General features: G+C 34.3%; 1 protein-coding gene across 4 annotated transcripts in view; it reads right to left on the reverse strand.

Annotated features, from left to right (window-relative positions):
- Positions 1-1,686: 1,686 nt before the first annotated feature.
- Positions 1,687-21,666, reverse strand: part of MGAT4C (MGAT4 family member C) — a 719,604-nt gene continuing 699,624 nt past the window's right edge. For all 4 annotated transcript variants that reach the window (XM_034644547.1, XM_034644548.1, XM_034644549.1 and 1 more), the window contains 3 exons: positions 11,725-11,877; positions 6,031-6,178; positions 1,687-3,332 (listed from right to left, as the gene is read on the reverse strand). In XM_034644547.1, coding sequence (XP_034500438.1) covers positions 2,191-3,332; positions 6,031-6,178; positions 11,725-11,877 — 1,443 coding nt within the window. In that variant the 3' untranslated portion in view covers positions 1,687-2,190. The remainder of the gene's footprint in view (positions 3,333-6,030; positions 6,179-11,724; positions 11,878-21,666) is intronic.

The raw sequence follows: 21,666 nt of genomic DNA on the forward strand, positions 1-21,666 counted from the left end.
TTGATGTCAATGGCTGGTCTTTGGAAACACTCCCAGAACCTACACAGACTCTGTGAAGATTACAGTCACTTCATGGAGTCTGCCTAAGTCTTGATATTACATGTCTTTGTTGTGTACCTTTTGTCATTAAAAGTGCAGAAAAAAGATCATTTGTAATTTCTGAGATATACGTAGAACATTATGCAAACAGCCAGTTAATGAAAGAGGATGAGAAATGCCAAGGAAACAGAATATCTTTAAATGTCTGGCAAATATCCTCCAAATCAAGGCAAAGATTATAGTTTAGTGGCAGTGTTCATTTTTTCTTATGACTTTAAGACTTAGTTGTGCAACAAAATATTAATATTTATAGATTCATATTTTCTCTTTATTATACTATAGCAACTGGATGCGAAGAAAATACACAGTAGCTATTGTATCAATAAAAGAAAAAAAATTCCCAAATTTTTATGAGTTTCTAATTTGATCAATTTGGATAAGAGTCAATAAAATACTTTCCAATTTATAGAAACATACGCATTTGAGCCTCTCCATAAACACACATGAAGTACTTTTCATATCTTCATAGTAAACCCCTTCATCTTTGCTGTTTGTCAAAAGATAGAAAGGGTCAGATAAGTTCAGGGCGTTCTGGACAACCAATGTCTTTAGGATGCACTAAGGTGTCCTGAAATGCTTTAATAGGACACATGGTTTAGGCACAATTGTCCAGTCCCTTACAGTAAAAGTTAAGTTTGCTCACCATGTGAGTGCATATACAAGAGTATCATTTCAGACACCTTTCGGCTTATTCCACAGAATGATAATGTGACATATGGAAGAATTATACTGACCATTTCAAGATAGCATAACTTACTATCTGAGACTTAGGTAGAGGCAAACAGAAAGCATAATTTATGTGAGGAGCAATCTCTATATAAGGGAAAGGGTGCTGTCTGGATATCAGAACATCTGATCTCTCACTTTGGCTTTACTATGAACTAGCTCTGAATATAGAAAAGTTAACTGATTTCTATGTTTCCTACTTTTCTCTTTTATAAGATGTCCATTTAACTTAAAAAAAAGTATATGATAGATTACAATTTCAATTATATGAATTTTAATACAAAACATATAAAATCAATTTCAAAAATTTTCTGCATATACTGAAATGTTTGTAAGAATGAACTAACTATAGGCCTTCTCTAATTTCTTCTATTAAATGTAGGTACCCAATATAACTCGAAAATATTGAGCATAACTATTCCTTTTGCAAAAGGGAATCTAGAAAAAGACTGCTTCCCACAGAAAATTTATTAACAATAGGTGCTCAATTAAGTGTTTTTATACAATGAACAATGCCCCTTTTTATATAAATAATCAGGGGAGAAATATTTTTAAGTCATTTTTTTCTTTCCATCACTCCACCTATGCACAAAATTCTGTTGTAAAGACATCACTTCTATGAGGAGGTATTCATTGTGGTTGGACAGAAGTCTATGAAAACCTATGTTTACAAGAAAAAAAAATTATCATTCTAACCAACTGCATATTCACACAGGTGCTTAATAAAAGCTATCTGATGATATAATGAATGTTTAATTCTTGAGAAGAGCATGNTTTTTAAGTCATTTTTTTCTTTCCATCACTCCACCTATGCACAAAATTCTGTTGTAAAGACATCACTTCTATAAGGAGGTATTCATTGTAGTTGGACAGAAGTCTATGAAAACCTATGTTTACAAGAAAAAAAATTATCATTCTAACCAACTGCATATTCACACAGATGCTTAATAAAAGCTATCTGATGATATAATGAATGTTTAATTCTTGAGAAGAGCATACAGTTGGCAACTATTTTTCAAGACTCACCATCCATCAAACTAAATTTTGTCATTTTAAATCCTTCGTGTCACCTTTTTACATTTACTTGAAATTTTGGAACTAACATGATCACATTAAAAATATAAATGAAAGTAGCATTACTGTGGACTGATATTCAACTTCAGGAGTTAAAATAAATACAAGTGTGGATTGAAATAAAATTATGTTGACAATATGTAAATCAAAACTGCTAAAATGATAGACTTTTCTTTGAAAATATCCCATCCATTGCTTTCCCTCCAACGGACAAAAGTAGGAAAAGAGGAAGATAGCAAAAAAGGAAACAGGAAAGCCTGCTTCAGAAACTGGATGTATCGATTTAATTGGCTAAGAAGTCCAAATACTAATACTCCTAATAATCAGCCATTCCTTTTGTGTTTTGGTAACATATATCCTTATACAATTTATATCAAATGGAATTTTTTGATTCACCTCTGACATTTCAAAGTTTCCACTTTTGAATTCCCCTAGTCTTAAGTAAGTAACACATTGTCTACTTTGTTTGAAATCTACAACATTTTCCCCAACATCTAGGGCTCCATGATGCAAAATGTCATTTTGCCGATCTTCTGTTCCAGTACTCACTTTAATTTTTTTAATTAAAATTGGATTTTCAAATATAATCACAAAGACGTCTCCTGCTGAAGGTGGTTTCCCCCAAAAGTACTCATCAACACTACTGTAAGCCTTGCTTGCTTCATAATTTTCAAAAACATTCATGTTGGTATAAAGATTTGCAGGAGGGTTATCAGGGATGTCAAATGACTCCTCTTCAAAATCATCATCCTTCAGCTTATTCTCAGTTCCTTTATATGAAGAATAATAACCCATGTGCTGAAAGAGAGATGGTTTAAAACGGATCACATTCTTCTGAGCTAAAAGACCCCTAAAATGAGTCAGTAACCAATCACAAGGCATTTCTTGATAAAACATTAATAAAAAGTGTGCCAAACGTGGGAGATCATGAGAATGATAAAGTTTTCCAATGTAGCCAAGCTTAGAGAACTCAAGAGTTACCCAGTAGGTTCCTTCTAGGGATGTAATGACTTTCTTGATAGCAGTTAAGAAATTTTTTGAGCATCGAACATCATCTTCAAGCATTACATAATAGTCTGAAGTATTGGCACAAAAATTAAGCAGAAAAGCATAATCTACATTTTGCTTAGAACGAAATCTGACTCTGTCTTCTGGATCATTGTAATTTCTTTTAAGGCCATCCAGGATTGGGTAATATTCCTCTGGAGCATGTATAACTATTAATCTTCCTGCAATAATATGGTGGGCAAATTTCTGTGTAATATCCTGGACCATGACATCACGCCAGGATGAATTAAAGTCCGCTAGGTGAACCACCACTGAAATTTCCTTCAGCTCTTCATAGCTGGATTGCTCAAAAATTGACTTGATTGTCTCAAGTAAATAGTTTCCTTTTTTTCGTTTCACTGACGAAAGTCCGATTGTAAGAAACCCTGAGTGAAAGAATTCAGAAAGAAGACAGATTAAATGTGAAGTAGGTTTTGAATAACATAAAAAATCTTTTCCCCTTAGGCCTGCTACGGTATTAGGTAAATCTAGTAAATCATATGTGTAGAATATTTTGTGAGTGAAGCCGTATGCTAAATATATAAAGGCTATGTACTTAATACACAATTGATTTTTCTTTGGTAAAAATGCATTTTAACCACAATGACATATGAGCCTTATTGCTGTAAACATTTGTTTATGAAATAAAAACATGATTTAAGGTGTTTTGTAGCTCATATATGCCCGTTAGAGAAGATTGATGTTTGGATAATATCCACACTATTAAAAAATGCAGAAGGAGAAGGGAATTTACAGTTAAGGATGACAAATAGTCTCAAATGATAAAAAAGAAAATTAAGCATAACTCATTCTTTTAATCATCTTTAAATTTTTCATAGAAAACATGTTACATTTTCATTTTTCTTTGATCACTGTCATTATCTCACACCAGAAAAATTAATAATTGGACTTCACAAATGTATTTTGAAATTTACCTAGAATGTTAATTAGAATGTAAACAAAATTATAAACTATGTTTAAAGACTGCATTATTATTCAAATGCATAGTACATTGTTCCAATATATGAATATAACTGCTTTCCTTATTTTGAAACACATTTTAGAGCAATTTTTTGTGGGGAAAATATTTATTCAGACACCTAAAATCTAAAATTAGAAACTGGATATTTGTAGGGAATAAAATAAAACTTTGTGAAATGGCAGTTTACTTCTAAGAAGTGTAGATGTCTCTTTCTTGAAATATTTTCACTCTTTAAAGCTCTGATTCTCACCATGATTCAGAACTGAATAAAATTTCCTAACCACTAGTTGAAAAATAGGAAAATGTTTATATTCACCAAGATCACTGTTTTAATACAGACACCTACTTGTTGTGACTTATGCAATACTGAAAAAGCCCTTTCCAAGAATAATCTTTCTTACAAGTCTGTCAGAGAGGTAGAGATTTACACATTTTGTTTAAATACCTGGATTTATGACCCTAACTTCTTTTGAAAAATGAATATATTCTCTGGTACCATTCAACTGAGGATACCAGCCTTTACTAATGCCCTAGAATAGCCAATACTACAAAAATACTTTCTACATTAAAGGTAGGAATCTATGCATTTTTCCTGTAATATGTATCTTGAATATTCCTCACCGTCTTTTGAGACAGCTTTGTACTTGTCATCATTTCTGCTTTAGAGATGAGGAAAGGAAACTCAATCACAAGGACACTCGTTCACTTGCGCAAAGTGTAACATCCAGTGAGTAGCGTGGGGCCAAGATCCAAAGTGCCCTGCATGTACCCTCTGTTTTATATCACCTCTTTGTATAAAGCAGTGGCATATGTGCCAATACACATTAGTAAACTTCGGATGGAAAGGGAGAATCAGTAATGTTTGCACAAAGGTAGTGTAACAGATGGAAATAAAAATAAACATTGGCAGTCTCATGCAATTAGAAGAAAGCTTAAGAGCGATAGTTATTTGAAATGAAGGAATGAATGGAAGATCGACCTAAAGAAGCCTGAATTAAATTAAGTTATAATGTCCTCAACCTGATGATCACAGACTCACTTGTATAAACACTTCTTAACAGGGAACTTAATTTCTGTGGTCCCCACATGACCTATTGAGACATTCATGGTATCACTGTGTTTCATTGATTTCGTGAGTCTTATTTTCACAAAGAAACATTTAAAAATCAGGTTGAATATTGCAATTGATGCCATCTTACAATTAAAACTGATAATGCTTATGCTCTCTTAGTGGTACATTAATTAGATCATGATTTCTTCTACAGTCTATGATGTCTTGAAATCCAATCTACCGATAGTGAGTTGAGCAGTTTTCTTCAAAAATTCAGGTCTACCTGGAACCTTAGAATGTGACCTTATTTGAAAATAGAGTCTTTGCAGATATAATTAGTTAAGGATCTTGAGATAAATTATGTTGGATTTAGAGTGGGCTCTAAATGCAATGACTGGTATCCCTGAAGAAGAGGAGAGAACACAGGCACAGAGATGAAGGGAAGAAGACCCTTGGAGCCGGAACCTGGGATTGTAGTTATGCCCCCACAAACCAAGGAATGGCAAGAGCGACCAGAAGCGGAAAGAGTCAAGAAAAGATTCTCCCCTATAAATTTCAGGAGAGCGGCTCTGTCAGCACCTTGATTTTGAATGTCTGGTCTCCAGAAATATGAGAGAATAAATTTGCATCATTTTAAACTACCTAGTTTGTGGTAATTGGTCACAGCACCTTGCTAAAACAATGACTTTCACTACTTCAAAAGCGGTGGCAAGTCATAAAAACCAAAGTATTAGAGGTTTTTTAAAAGTTATTTTTAAAAGGGAAGTTTTAAAAATTAAAATAAATTGATTTTTCTCAGTCCCTCTATGAGGTTCCACAGCAAACTGGAAGTTTATATTACAATTAGGCATTTTAAAAAGTTTCTTTTTTTGGTTATTAATGGAACTGGATCAGTCACTGCAATTCGCGAAGAAAAACTGAATTACTTCCCAAAGAATATATATTAGTAAAGGCCGTAAAGTTTTATTGTGATACAAATGAGTCCAGCTGTCATTATTTTAAAACAAAAACGCTTTATGTGTTCTTGATTTGCAGGTGGAGGGATACTTACGCTTTCTTTGTAGAGGTGTGGCAGCTAAGTAGCGATAGGTGACGTTGATGGCTCCTGAGAAATTAGAGAAATCTTTGAAAGTGTGCACATAACGTTCTGAATTCAGCTGATGTGTGGATGTTTCCCTTATAAGTTGTTTGTCTCCTTCCTGAATGCCAAGAAGGAGGCAGGGAAAATAAATACATAATAGATGGTCATGGATTAAAGAAAGTTTCTTCTTACACAGTGAACATATGGTTGCTATGTAACTTGGGTATTATATAAATCCCAACTACTGGCACCACAGGCTGGAGAACCTCATCTCTCCCCTGAATTCCCACCTAGAGTCTCTACTCCAGGCTCTCCTACCCTATTGTTTTCTTTATATTTCTCTTCCATTTGCTTTTCCACAGCATACATTAATAATGGCATTCTCTTGACAAAAAAATCTCTACATGAAAACTCCCACTGCCTTTATGTTAAAATTCAAATTCTTTACAATGATTCAACGATCTTAAAATTTCACAATAATCTACTTTACATCATGTAAAGCTAATTCTTACTGAGTTTCCCATATTTGAGTCATATTAAGCTATTTCATCTTCTTTAAGCATTGTTCAATAATACCAACACATTATTTCTATATAATTATTTCTGGGTAATTTTTTAATCAAGAAGTTTTAGTCAGTCACTTATATGGCCACTATAATCAAAGATTGTTGAGAATAGATAGCCATGGTCCTTGTGACATCAGTGTTTTTTCCACATGTCTTCAAGATATCTTAGTTAAGTTACATTTGTACTAAGTCAAGGAAATGTCTTCAGAACTTGACTAGTTTTTCCCATGACATGTTTGCTTGTTGCTTGTGTATGTGTGTGTGTGTGTAAGTGTGTGTGTGTGTTTGTGTGTGTGTGTGTGTAGTATTCCATTGGAGTTGAAGTCTGGTCCTTTAATGTTTAAGATCCCTTTTATGTAATTGGTAATGGACTTATGTCATTCAATCTTTGAGAAGGTTTATATTACAAAAATAGATTCATATTTAGTTTAAAATATATCCTGTTAATTATTAATTGGTCTCTTTTTCTCTCTTCTTTAGTATAAGTTCAATAGTAGATTTAATTATCTTATCACGATTTGATCAAGTCTTTATTTGTTATACATTATTAGCAAAATATCAACTTATTTGGCCTTTGTATAAGGCTTACTACCACAGGTAGAATATATTCAAAGATAACCTATTCAGAGAATTTTGTTGTTGTTTTTGGCAAGTGTCTACTGTACTGTGTGATGTTATATGGACCTATTTCTACTATTCCCTATAGAATGGCAGGTCAGGCATGTTCAAGCAATTAACAAAATAGAGGAAGTAAATGCATTTGAACCAATTTGGTCCTCATATTATCTGCCTGTGGTCAACAAAACTTTAATTAAACCCTGTTATAAAAGATTAGAGAGGATTCAAATACAAATTTTACCTCATTTGGAACATTCAATACTTTGCATCACATTCAAACATCAATGGAAAAAGAGACTGACTCAAAATTTTAAATCAATGGCCAGACTGGAATTGTCTTAGAATAAATTGAGAATAGTAGAGCATGACTGGGAAGAGCTTTCAATCTGGTCTTTGCTAATTCAAGATCCATTCTAAATATCTCTTCTGTATATTCAATTATGTTTTTTTTAAAGATTTTATTTATTTATTTGACAGAGATAGAGACAGCCAGCGAGAGAGGGAACACAAGCAGGGGGAGTGGGAGAGGAAGAAGCAGGCTCATAGCGGAGGAGCCTGATGTGGGGCTCGATCCCTTAATGCTGGGATCATGCCCTGAGCCGAAGGCAGACGCTCAACGACTGAGCCACCCAGGTGCCCCGAGCCACCCAGGAGCCCCTCAATTATATTTATAAACCTATACTTGGTCTTCAATACTGTATTTCTATATTTTATATTGTTTTGATAACTGAGAAAAATATGTTGTCTTTTACAATATTTATAATGTTTGCCATCTATAAGTTATAGACATTCAAAATACATGAAATTATACCTTGAATTCTATATTTCTTATAAATATACTAATTGAATATCTATTGATTCTGATTACCACAATTTCTTTACACATAAATATCTTCATCTTTGTCTTTCTGAAAACCTATAAAATATTATTAGAGTTTTAAAATAAATTTAGGATTGCTAAAAAGTAACTAAGGGCTCAGTTCAGCACCAACTTCTTTAATAACGTAATAATGCCCATTATCAATAGGGTCTAGGAGAAATATCTATAAAAAATCACAGTAGTCACAATTCTGAATTCATTTTACCATTCTGTTCTTATGTGATGTTACATTCTAAAGGAAGTGCAGGATATTGAATATTTCTTTAAGAATTCTATCTTGAATGTGTAAAAATCCAGACCTTTTCTGTGTTAAGATAGAGTACATTCATCCTGATTGAAGGACATAACAGAATATAAAATGAAATGGAAGTTATATGAAAGCACTTTATTAAATTCTCAAGAACAAGCTCCTTTACACTTTTCAGCATAAATAAATAATGCAACTTTCACCTGAGTCAGCCTTGTTGGCTGCTTTCCAGAGGCATCTACCTGAACAGCTAGGCTCTCCCTGGATACCTTCCTCCTGTAGCTACTGTGCCATGGCGTATTTCTCAGTAATAAGACAAAGCTTTATGACAATCATTTTCTGGATAGGAATGCAATTCAATGGACTAGCTACAGACTAAGTGTATACCCTGGTGGCTACTTTGAAGATGCTCACAGCCCAGAGGCTAAGTTGATTGGGCATGTAGCGTCTCTTCTACTTAGTTTGCCTTGTAACAGTATTTGTCTCTTACACTGAGCTTGGCTTCCTTTCCCAATGAAAGGCACAAATATCCTGAATATGTAAGCAATACATTAAACTATTATATACCAAGGATTTCAGGCCACAAATGGATTTTCTAGCAAACACTGCAGAATAGAATGTGCTAAGTAACTCCAGAGATCTTTTACTTGTAATTGTTTATGTGATTTCTCTGAATTATAACTATTATTTCCCCCTGAAATAAGGAAGGCAGGAAAAGAAAGATCTACTAATGTCTATGCTTAGCAAATTGTACACATTGTGGCATTCTGGAGTCAAGGGAAAAAAAAAAAATCCTGAATGAGATAATTTTGTAAAAACTGAAATAAACATGGATAAAAGGGTCAAAAGGGACAAGTGTTACAAAGAAACTACATTGTATACTAGTAGGTGGCTGGCTTTCCCTGGCTATTAAACATTTTTAGAAAAACAATTTTAATGCAGTTTTACATTAATTATTTAAATGTTTTAAATCTTTATACATATTAAGCCTTGGGATAAAATTTAGCTGTAATGCATTTAGGTAAAAAAACAAACAAACAAGCATCTAGTAAATAGTGAGAAATTAAACTAATAAAAATACTGTCATTAAATTTTCAGTAAGGGGAGTGCTTGTATTTAACCACCATTTTAACTCNTTAACCATCATTTTAACTCACTTTTTCTAACTTAATATATAAAAATAATTACAATTTTTATTGTTTATTTATTTTTAAAGATTTTATTTACTTATTTGACAGAGATAGAGACAGCCAGTGAGAGAGGGAACACAGCAGGGGGAGTGGGAGAGGAAGAAGCAGGCTCCCAGGGGAGGAGCCTGATGTGGGACTTGATCCCAGGACCCCGGGATCACACCCTGGGCAAAAGGCAGATGCTGAACCGCTGTGCCACCCAGGCGCCCTAATTACAATTTTTAAAATGAAGGAGCAATCTCTTCTCTACACTTGGGCTGATTTGTGAATTGACTAGATATATGCATAATCTAGCCAGAGAAAATTTCACTGAGAAAGTACTCTAGAGTAAGAGCTGCTTCATTAAGTCACACCTTTTATGTTAGATGGGTAGGACTGAAGCTTGGATAGAAATGTGTAAAAATCCACAAGACAGGGCAATAGTACTTGATCCTCTTATAGACACACATCCTATTACTCCTTACACATTTTATAATGAATTTGGAGAGGTTCTATATCAACAAGATATAAGGATGTTTGTCGCATACAATGGTCTTTTGTCTGTTTAAAATGAAATACTGAAATTGCGTTTGACAGTGTCTCACAAATGCAGTGAGTCATTGAATACAATAAGCATCCTGCCAACACCATGTGTTTGATTTACAAGATGTGATTAACTGCTACCAGTAGACACAGATGCAAGAGATAAATTTTTATTACAAAATTAAATCATTTATCAAAAGCTCTCCTCAATAATTTATGATCTTTAATTTTATCCAGAAAAAATAGGGTGATCACGTGGGCCTTGTCTTTAAGTCTCATAAACCTAACAATTAGGTTTAAAAAAAGGTCAAAACATCTCATCAGTAAGTTTCTCCAGTTTGCTATGTTTACCTAAATCATGCCTAGTCAAATTCCATTCATCTGTGTGATTTCTATGGATAACAGAATGAAGGGACCACAAGATCAAGAAGTATATGTGAATGTAAAAGCCATAGGCAGAGTCAGGATCTAGGAATCTGGCAGAATTTTGTCATCAAAGAACAATGCTAATGGAAGCAAGATGCTTTACAGAAGACCTCCTGAGAGGATCTGTCCCAACTACGATCAAATGGTTGGCTTACTGATATAGAATAGTACATGGCAAATCACGGATAGGTAATATCATGTTCAATTAATGAAATAAAACATTTTACTGGAAATGCCCTTTGTGGTTATTGTCAGATTTTCTCTTGCTAAGATATTCACTGAAACTTTCAGCATGCTTGCATGGTGGAAAGTACTTTTCAGTCCTCTCTGTGTCCAAAGATTTTGATTTTCTGGAATACGTGAACAGGAGTAATAACATAAAGACTAGGATTTTTCCAGACATCTTAAGTTCAATTCAGATAGAAAGCGAATAAGCAAAAATGTCCATGTTATTCTCATCAGACATGAAATGATGTGATACTTATAATGATAACAAATAATAGAACAAATTGAGTTCTCAGAATTAGCCAGAGTAAGTCCTTTTGTATATTTCTAGAACTTACTTAAAAATTTATTTATATATTATATACTAATTTATCTTTTTTAAACTACTGAATAGTTTTTCACATCATTATCTCTAGTTCTTGAGGTTCTATACTACTTTTCAGTGAATATAAATATATAACATGGTGGCCATTTATGATTATTCAAAATCAAATGAGGTGTCATACATTATAATAAAATATTACCTCTTAACAAAAGAGCATAATTAGTATCATTAATTAAAATATAAGATTTAAAAAATTTTGATGATAATGTAAAAAAATTGAGAAAGTAAGGACTATTTTTAAGGAATTTTTAAAAAAAATTCTACATATATAAAATTAAAGCTCAAAAATTATTATGGCTATACATAAAATTAATTCAGCATAGTGATGATAGTTAATTTATTTATAACCAAATATACATATTTGAACTACTATGTGCAGCATTAAAGAACACATTGCAACATAAATCAAAATAATTGGAATGCTGGTATTATAGAACTAATACAAAAAGTAGCTAGATAGGAAGTTTACATGTTATAGTTTTGCTCAAACCAAGGCTATTCCAGTAGCCTGGGATTGAAGTTAGGTTACAATCGGACTAAGCCTAATTTGACTTAGACCTTATTTGTAACAGCAACAACAAAAAAAATTAACCTCCAGAACTTACCAGAACATAGCTGTCTTCAATGTACAAGTTCATAAAGAGAAGGAAAATGACAAGAACTCCCAAGAACGACACCGTGGAACGTTTTCGCAGGCATCTCATTTTATCGAGTATTTCAAAAATATGCTTCATTTGACAAAATTTAAACATTCTATCCTGTGGAAAAGGGGCACAGAATTACTGACAATTAATTTTGGATGTAAGTATGTCTTCATATGTATCAAAAGCCAGGCCTTTATAAAACTCACCCTTCGCCTGTGTAACTAACGTTGTTTCTAATTTCATACATATGATTTTCACAGATTATTAATATCTTAACATAAAGTCAATGCACTGCTTTATATTGATGTGGAATAAATAAAAATAAAAAGCAAATCTCAGTTATTTCTGGACAAATGAACACTGACAATGGTAATGCAAAAAAAAAAAAGTCCCTTGATGAGAAACAGAACAAAAATAAAAGAGAAAGACAAACATTAAGGTAATGTCTACGTCCTCATACTATCACGTAATGAAAATGGAAGAACTAGAAGCATGGGCCTAATATTGATCTTGGAGTAAGTGCACTGAAAAGAGCACCTGGGAGGGAACCTGGTTCAAAGAAAGAGAAGTCATAAAGGAAGTTAAAGTTTGGGCTAGGTCCAAACATATCTTTGAGAACTTGAGTTACAGAATTATTTTCCTGGTAATTCTTGTTAAGTCCTGGAATGGCGTATCTACATGGCCTTGCTTGACGTACTCACTAGAAGTCTAGCTGTTAACAATAATGCATAGACTGCAAAAAAAGCAAAATTAACATCAGCAAGATTAGTGGAGATCTAATTTTTTTTCCCATTCTATTCTACATTTTTGTGTTATCTTCCAATCCCTGATTTATTTGGATTACTGATCATTTGTTTAAAAAGTATAAACATATCTGGAATGGTCAGAAGACTCCTTGAATCCTATTTTGTCTAAAATCAAATATAGTCTGGAAACTGTACCACTTCTAGTTGGGTACTAGGTCTCCCTGAGCTCAGTGTGAGGATAAAGTATCATATGAATAAAGAACTTCAGAAGTGAAAATGGACTGTCCCCCAAACCATTACATGATGTCTAGGACATAGCAGGCCAACAATGTGTCTTCAATGAATTAACACAAGAAAGAATTTATGAATAGTTATAAATTATAAGAAAGAATATTAGGAATTGGGAGAAAGGCTTAACAAAGGCGGAGAAGGGAAGAATTCTGAAAAAGAAAAATAAGAATTACTGGTCATTTTCTTTAGTCATATTTTTCTCTAGGGTTATTTTTAATTTTGTTGTTGATTTGTAGAAGTTTTAAATATACGTGTAGAGATACACACATATACGCTTATCTTTGCTTATGTTGAAAATATTTAGGTATCTTCCCCAAGTATTACATTTGCCGTTGGGTTTGGTGAGCAAACCCTGAGGCAATGAATGAAAAGATTACTTAGTAATCTTAGTAGGAGAAAGGAGAGGGTGTAGGAACCAGACGCTCTAGGGGAAAAAGGTCCCAAGCCAAACTGCCTCCACTTTTATTGTGAACGTTATCAATACATGAAGGGAATAAGAAAAACAAGAAAGAATGTGACGCTTTAATAAACAGGACAGTGGCGTAGGGAGTGTACCTGTGATTAGAACAAGCTGTGCTGGTGACGTGCGTGCAGGCAGGGAGCACGTGGAGTAGTGACCCCCAAAGTTAAATGTTTCTCTAAGCATTTACTCCCTGGAAGAGTACATTGAGCCGCAGCAAGGATCTGGCTGTTTTCAGCCCAGAAACTGCAAAGGAGGCCCAGTTTTCCGGACACTGCTTTGCTTTTCAACTACTTTCATCCAGGGAGGCATGTGTTTTATCAAATCTTATCTAGCCCGGCATTATGAATTCCCACAATTATCTTCTTCTGGTCTGACTTTTGCAGTGTAGTGGTTTTGATTTCAAATTTATTTCATACATATGGCTTTTTTTGATATAGTATTTAAGAAATCCTTCCCAATTTTGATGTCATACGGACAGTCTCCTTTATTTTGTTTTTGTTTTTTTCATGGATAGATTTTTAATATACCTAGAATTTATCTTTTTGTTTTTTATCATGTTGTAGAATAATTTTATTTATTTGTTTTTCATCTGGAGAGCTGATGGTCTTCGACTTACAGTGCACTGGCCATAACTACTTAGTCACATTACCACCCCTGCCTTCAAGGGGTGTGTGGAAGGATAATCTCCCATGTAATCAGAAATAAAGAAGAACGTAGCTATTGTATACCATACTTTACATTGAATCATCCATTCTTTTGATATGTGATGCCACTTCTAGAATTGGGTCACTTTCTAATTTGCATTTATAAGTTAAAAATGTATTTACAGATCCATCATTATAACATTTTTCAATAAGAAAATACATAGCAATTTTAAACCAAAACATTATAAGTGAAATTCTGTTATCTAGTAATGGTTCTGTAGATAAAGCTGCATTACATTTGTAAAAGATTTTTATCTGAATTTTGAAAATTGACAAAAATACAAAGGATTAGAATCTAATCATACACCAACAGATATTGTCAGTATTTTTAAATGGCATGAAATGCATGTATTCCCTTTGACTCAGCAATTACACTTCTAAAAATCTATTCAAGGACAAAAATTGTATTTGTGAGTAAATGTTCAGCTACAGTGTTACAAGACAGTGATGTTTGTTAAAATAAATTGGAAACTAAAAGATGTTAATAGCTATTACTTTAGTATAGAAGAATTATCAATAATTTTCAATCTTGTTTTCACTTTTTCAATTTCCATACTTTCAAAAGTACATATATTCAGTAATACTGAAAAAATTACTTTTAGTTTTCAAAATTCTCTATCATCTGTTGGAAAACAAAACTGCATTATATTTCTTGGACACAAGAGCATAAACAGCATTGTTTTTCAAGAAAAGTAAAATTTAAAAATATGTAGCACTGTATGGTATGTTTTGGATGGTCTGAATTTGAATGTTATAAGTTCAATATAAATGCTAAGTCAAGAAGGATATATTCTAATTCTATTCTTTTGAGACGACAAAATGTAAATAATGTGACTGCAAATTGAATTGCAAAGTTCAAATGTAGATAATTATATATAAGGAAAATAAGTATACCTATTAAAATTTGCTAAATACTTACTAAATGCTAGGCAATACAGTTTACATGGGTAGCTCATTAATCTTTCATAACAGTGCTGAGATTTTAATACTGCCATTAGTTTTACAAATGAAAAATAAAAAAAGAAAGAAAAAACCCAGGGTTTTCTTGAGGTGTCTCTATAAGGGATGATTCCAGTTTTCAAATATTAAAATTGATCAGAGTCTGCTCGATTAACCACTATTGGTACACAGTTTATTAATTAGGTTTCATATGACATTTTAAACATATTGTTGCCAACAAACTATCCCATATATATGATGATAATAATTTGTGATACCAATCTCCTGAATAAAATAGAAATAATATAAAAGACATAAATTCAATTTTTTGGCAGAAAGAATTTTAATTAAATCTACTTAGCCTAATAAACATATAAATATATAATGTGAGGAGGTGGGTGATATATGATATTTCAAGTAATATGAGAAGTAGAAAGTATAAATTTGGAGGCAATACTTCAGAGCACTCTGCAATAATGCAAAATAGTATAAGACAACAACAAAACCCCAGGTTGTAATTCCAGAGTTGACAAAGAAAGAAAGACAGAATCCTGAGAGAATAATGGTGACCATCTAAATTCTAACATCCAATCCTTCAAGTTGGAATCCTCCAAAATCCATTCAGAACAATCAGAGTGCAAATAACTGTCCACAGTGTACGCCCTCGGCATACCCATGAGAATGATAATAGCACAAATTTCACTATACATATAAGTAAAAACAATAACACCCAGAGCAAGTAGATTGGCTGAGGAGCGAGCCCAAAGCAGAGCAAACAAACAATTGGAAAACAGATCAAAATATGTGTCATCTATTAAACAAACAATATCAGAGAAACCACAGTAAAAGAACATTAAGGAAGCTAATAATTCATCCAAACTCCTTTCCCATCTGAAATAGAATCATCTGGGTCCAGGAAAATCCAAATAAGTACTCAGAAAAAAAGAAAAAAAAAAACATCACCTAGAATTACAGTCAATTAAATTTATTGAGAGGAAAACAAAATAGCTGATTTCAGTAAGGGAAGGGACTGACTATATGGTTAGGCTATCTTTCTGTTATGCCATGAAGCAAGGAGGCTCTCAGAGATTAGTAGGAGCATATCTAAAGGACACAGAGAACAGCTTGAAGAGACTTCTATTGAGAAAATTTGGGAAAATAAATCCATCGACAAATGACTATGATTAATAGTAAAATATTGAATTAATATAAATTCATGTATATAGGGCAATAATAAAAAAAAAAAAGAGAAAGAGAAAGTAAGAAACCTATCTACCACAATTAGAGGTTATGGCTGCATCAACTTCTGATCCTAGAAATTGGTCATTGAAAAGAAAGTATTAAGGTTTCTTGCATTTTCAGGAGGAACTGCATTTCATCCACATATAATGATTGGTATTTTCAGATACTGGACAACAGGCAGCACAGGGCAATCTCTGAGGGAAAGGAAATGAAAGAAGCAAGTGCCAGGATTTTTCTAGTTTGTTGCCAGAAGGCAGTTTTCAAAAGTCAGGGCAGGACATTGATGGAAGAAATTGAAGAAGTCACAAATAGAGAGATATCCCGTGTTCATGTATTAAAAGAGTTAGTATCATTAAAATTTCCATACTACCCTAAGCCAATAGATTCAATCCCTATCAAAATTCCAATGGTGGCATTTTTTTTATAGAAATAGAAAAAACATTCTAAAATTTGTCTGGAGTCACAAAAGACCCTGAAAACCCACGGCAAGCATAAGAAAGAATAACAAAGCTAGAGGCATCACACTTCCTGATTTCAAACTACTGTATATACTACAAAGCTATAGTAATCAAATGGTATGGTACAGTCCAAGAAACAGACACTGCTCAATGGACAGAATCCAGAGCTCAAAAATAAGCCCACACAGTTACAGTTGACTAAATATTTAACAGGAGAGCCAAGAATACTTGGTAAGGAAAGGATAGTCTCTTTAATAAATGATGCTGGGAAAACTGGACAGCTATATGCAAAAGAATAAAATGGACCCCGATCAGCAATTAGAACAATTAGAACAGTTTTTGCAACGCAAAGACAGAAATAATTCATGTTTCCTTCATCCACAATAGTAAAAAATTATAATAGATTGGCCATCAGATAGAGTACTCAGAAGAGTATTGCCTTAGTAGTGAGGTGAAATTAGCCCAAGACTGGAGGCTTCTCTGACACCAGCAATCTGATGGCAAATATCGACAAAAGGAATTACTATTAGAAAGGGAAATTATAATGAGGGTATTATGCTGAGTGAAATGAGTCAATCAGAGAAAGACCATTACCATATGGTTTCACTCATATGAGGAATATAAGGAACAACAGAGAGGATCATAGGGGAAGGGAGGGACATACCACATTCCAGAAACTGTTCTAATTGTTCTTTTCCAGTGATTCCTTGCCAGTTGTTGGATAGTGTTCTGACACACATGCACTAAGTGCTTAAAGACACGAGTGAAACGCTTTGTAGATCTCTCCCTCTCTCTCTCCCTCTCTCTCCCTCCCTCTCTCTCTCTCTCTCTCTCTCTCTCTGTGTCACTCCCTCCCTTCACTTGTAGTCTGCATGTAGCTTTCTCCTCTTTGGTGCTCTGCCTGTGAATTCTAGCCATGTCAGAATCTCAAACTTCTCAACTATGTCTCCTCACCCTAGGAAGCCCACTGCCTCATTGGATTCTCTCTCCTCATACTGCAGCCTAGAAACTCTGAACAGTAAGCTGTGGCAGTCATCTCATTTGTTTCTCTCCTACCAGGAATCATGCCCTTTTCTGCTTGTTGTACAAAATGTGAACATTTGTTTCACATATTTAGTCTAGTTTTTTAGTTAAGGAGAGAGGGTAAGTCTTCCCTCTATTTCTTCATCATGGTCAGAAATATCTTGCTGGTTATACAATTCTTTGCCTGTACTTTCTTCTCTTTTTTGTGAGAAATAGTATTGCATTATTGTCTTGCTTTTAATGTTATTTGGGGCATCTAATGGCACCTGTTTTTCTTTCCATTATAAATGATTTGGCAAATGTAAAATGGATTGGTTGTGCTGCCTGGAGCTTGTTAATTTTTTCTTTCAAGTAGGTTCCATGCCCAGTGTGGAGCCCGGTGTGGGGCCCAGTGTGGGGCTTGAACTCATGACCCTGAGATCAAGACCTGATCTGAGATTAAGAGTTGGATGACTATCTATGGAACATAAGAACTAGGATGATCGGTAGGGGAAGAAAGGGATAAAGAAAAGGGGGGTAATCAGAAGGGGGAATGAAACATGAGAGAATGGACTATGAGAAACAAACTGAAGACTTCAGAGGGGAGGGGGTGGGGGAATGGGATAGACTGGTGATGGGTAGTAAGGAGGGCACGTATTGCATGGTGCACTGGGTGTTATACGCAACTAATGAAGCATCGAACTTTACATCGGAATCCGGGGATGTACTGTATGGTAATTAACATAATATAATAAAAAAAATCATTAAAAAAAAAAGAGTTGGATGACTAACCGACTGAGCCACCCAGCTGCCCCTGTTTAAGTCATTTTTTTAAAAGAAAAGACTTTCAAACTGTGCTGCATGTGTGCCCACACATGCACAAATACTCACAAACTCAAACTTGAAACTCTATAAAAGAAACATATTTAAAACACAGTTATTCAAAAAGGCTCACGATAAAAGGATGAGGCAAAGTATTTGAAGCACATTCAAACAATGAGATAACACAGTTTGGCACCCCGATATATAATGTGAATGAAAAAAGGCCATAAAAGCATAAAACGACTCAATTAAGGCCACCATGTAAAGCTAAACGGTGCAATTCCCAACAAACCCCCACCGAACAACACAACCAGCAACTTCGTAAATCAGAAACAACAGAAGATTCCATAAGTCAAAATGCCTAATGTTAGGGGTCTATAAATTCTCACAGCCCAAGACAGGTCAAGAGACCAAAAATTGTGAAACATCAGAACAGAAACATGTATAAATCAAGAACTCTTAGAAACATAAGCACATGTTTATGGATCTGCAAACACTGTGAGAGATAATAATATTCTTCTCTCAGAATCTGATAGTTTAAATAGTCAAAAAAATAGCAAAGACAGAGCACCTGAATAATCCAACATCATCTCTTAATATTTAATTTTTTTGTGTTTTTAAGTATATATAGTAGGTAAGGATTTTAAAGGATGTTTCCTGTCTGACCATAAACGAATATAATACAAAATAATCCAACAAAGGAGGAGAGAGCCACATCCCATGAGAGAGATACTGATGGTTTAGGTGGAAATGTGATGGACAGAAGTAGAGAGATTTACAAGTAGGGTAACTCCTAGATATCATGGCAGCATTACTAGGTAGCCATTTTTATTTTTTAAAAGCTTTATTTATTTATTGGGGGGGGGGAATCAGAGGAAGAGGGAGAGAGAATCTTCAGCAGACTCCACCCAAGTGTGGAGCCCGACAGAGTACTCTATCCCACCACGTTGAGATCATGACCCGAGCTGAAGAGTCGGACACCCAACTGACTGCACCACCCAGGCACTCCACGTAGCCGTTTAAAATCCATAGACACTCTGCAACAGCGTTAGTCTCTCAGGGTCCTACTGTGAAAAGAAAGCTTGTCAATGCAAGTAACTAATAAAACTGACTATTGAAAACCACGAAATTGAGCTTGGCAAACTCAAGCTCACCATCCTTTACAAACTGGAAGTATTACAAGAAAGTAGAAACTTGGTTTGAAATTATTAAACAGGTGAGCACATCGTGATACCATAAACTGCACTAGCATGCTCCTGCTTGAAGATATCAGTCACACAAATCAGGACAGACTATGTGAGCAGTCTTTTGGTTCCATATTCAAACAGTGTCTTATTTGTTAAAAATTTCCACTTAGTCTTCGGATAATTTTAGAGCGGTAAAAAGTGTTTTTCAGAGGTCATGGGTTGATTATTACAGATTAGGTTCATTTAGAAAAATGATAACTCGTATTATCATGGTTTAGATGAATTATTTTCTCAGGATGATATATATCATCTTTATATACCCTAAATGTCATGAGAAATTTATTTGCTAACAACACTTTATCTCCTGCACGTGTAATGGGACATGTTTTGTTTAGTAGTTTTATTGCAAATGTTTTCAAAAACAGCTTCTTCGTCAGAAATTTATAATACAACACTGTTGATTGTGAATACAGTTATGGAAATAAGGACATATAAAAACCCTACTCCTCTGCTCCGAATGTATGCCAAATTGGCACATCTGGTTTAATAAGACTTCATTTTTCTTTTCTTTCTTTTTTTTTTTTTTAAAGAATCACATTCTCTTTGGAAGACCCAGGTGTTGAATGTTCACATACATGAAACTACTTCAAAGACAGAACTATTTAAAAATCATTTGGATGCAATGCTATACCAAATAATTCATTTTTTAAATGGAAATAAATTACTTTCACTCTATAATTCCTTCTGTAAAGATTATTACATATGAATATATGGATAAATATACTCACATATAAAATGTATATTACATTTTCAGGTATTTACATACAATTTTGAAATTATGAATAGTGTGGCATATAATCCTATACACTTATATACACATAATTATATAAATATAGCTATAATCACTGACAATGAAACAAGTAAATCAGTGAGAAGGTACTATTCTTTCTCACTATTTAATACTAATCCTACCTAAATTTTGTCTTCTTAACTTTACAAACCATCCCCAAAGAGGATACAAGACATTCTTAGTAATCTTTCCGCCTATAATATTATTTTTCTCACCTTTGTGTCCAATCTTCTCTTCTTTCTTTACAACCATTTGGCATTACATGAACTCCCTTACAACTATTTTTTGAACAAGATTCAAAATTTAGATTTTCAGCTCCTTCCTGAGCCTATTTCCAATTTTTGAATAGCGATTATTATCTCTATGCAGATTTCTTGCTATTCACACAAACACAATGAATCTAAAACTACAGGATGGTTTTCCATTCCAGCTTACTCATCCTTGCAGTCTCATTTTTGGTAGGCCTAGATTTCTAATCACCAAGTTAAACCATCTCAAAAGTTGTCTCCTGCTCTCCCAAAGTCAGAAATATTCCAAGGTCTGTCTCGAGCCTTCAGTCTCTCACCTGCCACAATCCCGCCTTCCCCGCCGTTCTCACTGCCATTATCAGAGTCCAGGTTAATACTTCTGATGCTGATGGTTTTTCCTATCTGTATGCTGTTCATCATTTGTTTCTTAAGTATCAGCCCCTGAACCGGAAGCGGGAAGCTAGTTTGAGAGTTCCGCTGCTCAGCGGGAAGTGAGAAGATCCACACTAGATGTCAGGATGTGTTTCCAGGTAGGGGGCTATCAGTCAGGTCAGGTTAGTAGGAAAAACGTTTAACAGCAGGGCTTTGCTGTGCCACAGGGCAGAAATCAAGAAAGCTGCCTGCAAATGGTCTCAGTCATCAGAGTGATAACACAATGCCCGGGGGTAAAGCACGTGTTAGCAAAAACACAGCCAGCCCTGCACGGAGCTCAAGGAGGAGGTCCATTCGGATCTGGACTTCCCTTGCCAGCCAGACCCCAAATTTTATGCGGTGAAAACTGTGTAAACGCCAAATCCAGTTAGCCTATTTCAGTCCTGCTCTTTGCAAAAATGGGAGAAGGAGAACTTAACAACTGTTCAGAACTATTTTATTTTTCAAGTTTTGGCATTAGCTGCACTTTTATTTGTCCTTTGCATTTCCTGAGAAAGGGCGTTTGGAAGACAGCCAAGG

This window comes from Ailuropoda melanoleuca, chromosome 15 (assembly GCF_002007445.2).
Source record: "Ailuropoda melanoleuca isolate Jingjing chromosome 15, ASM200744v2, whole genome shotgun sequence".
Taxonomy (NCBI): domain Eukaryota; kingdom Metazoa; phylum Chordata; class Mammalia; order Carnivora; family Ursidae; genus Ailuropoda; species Ailuropoda melanoleuca.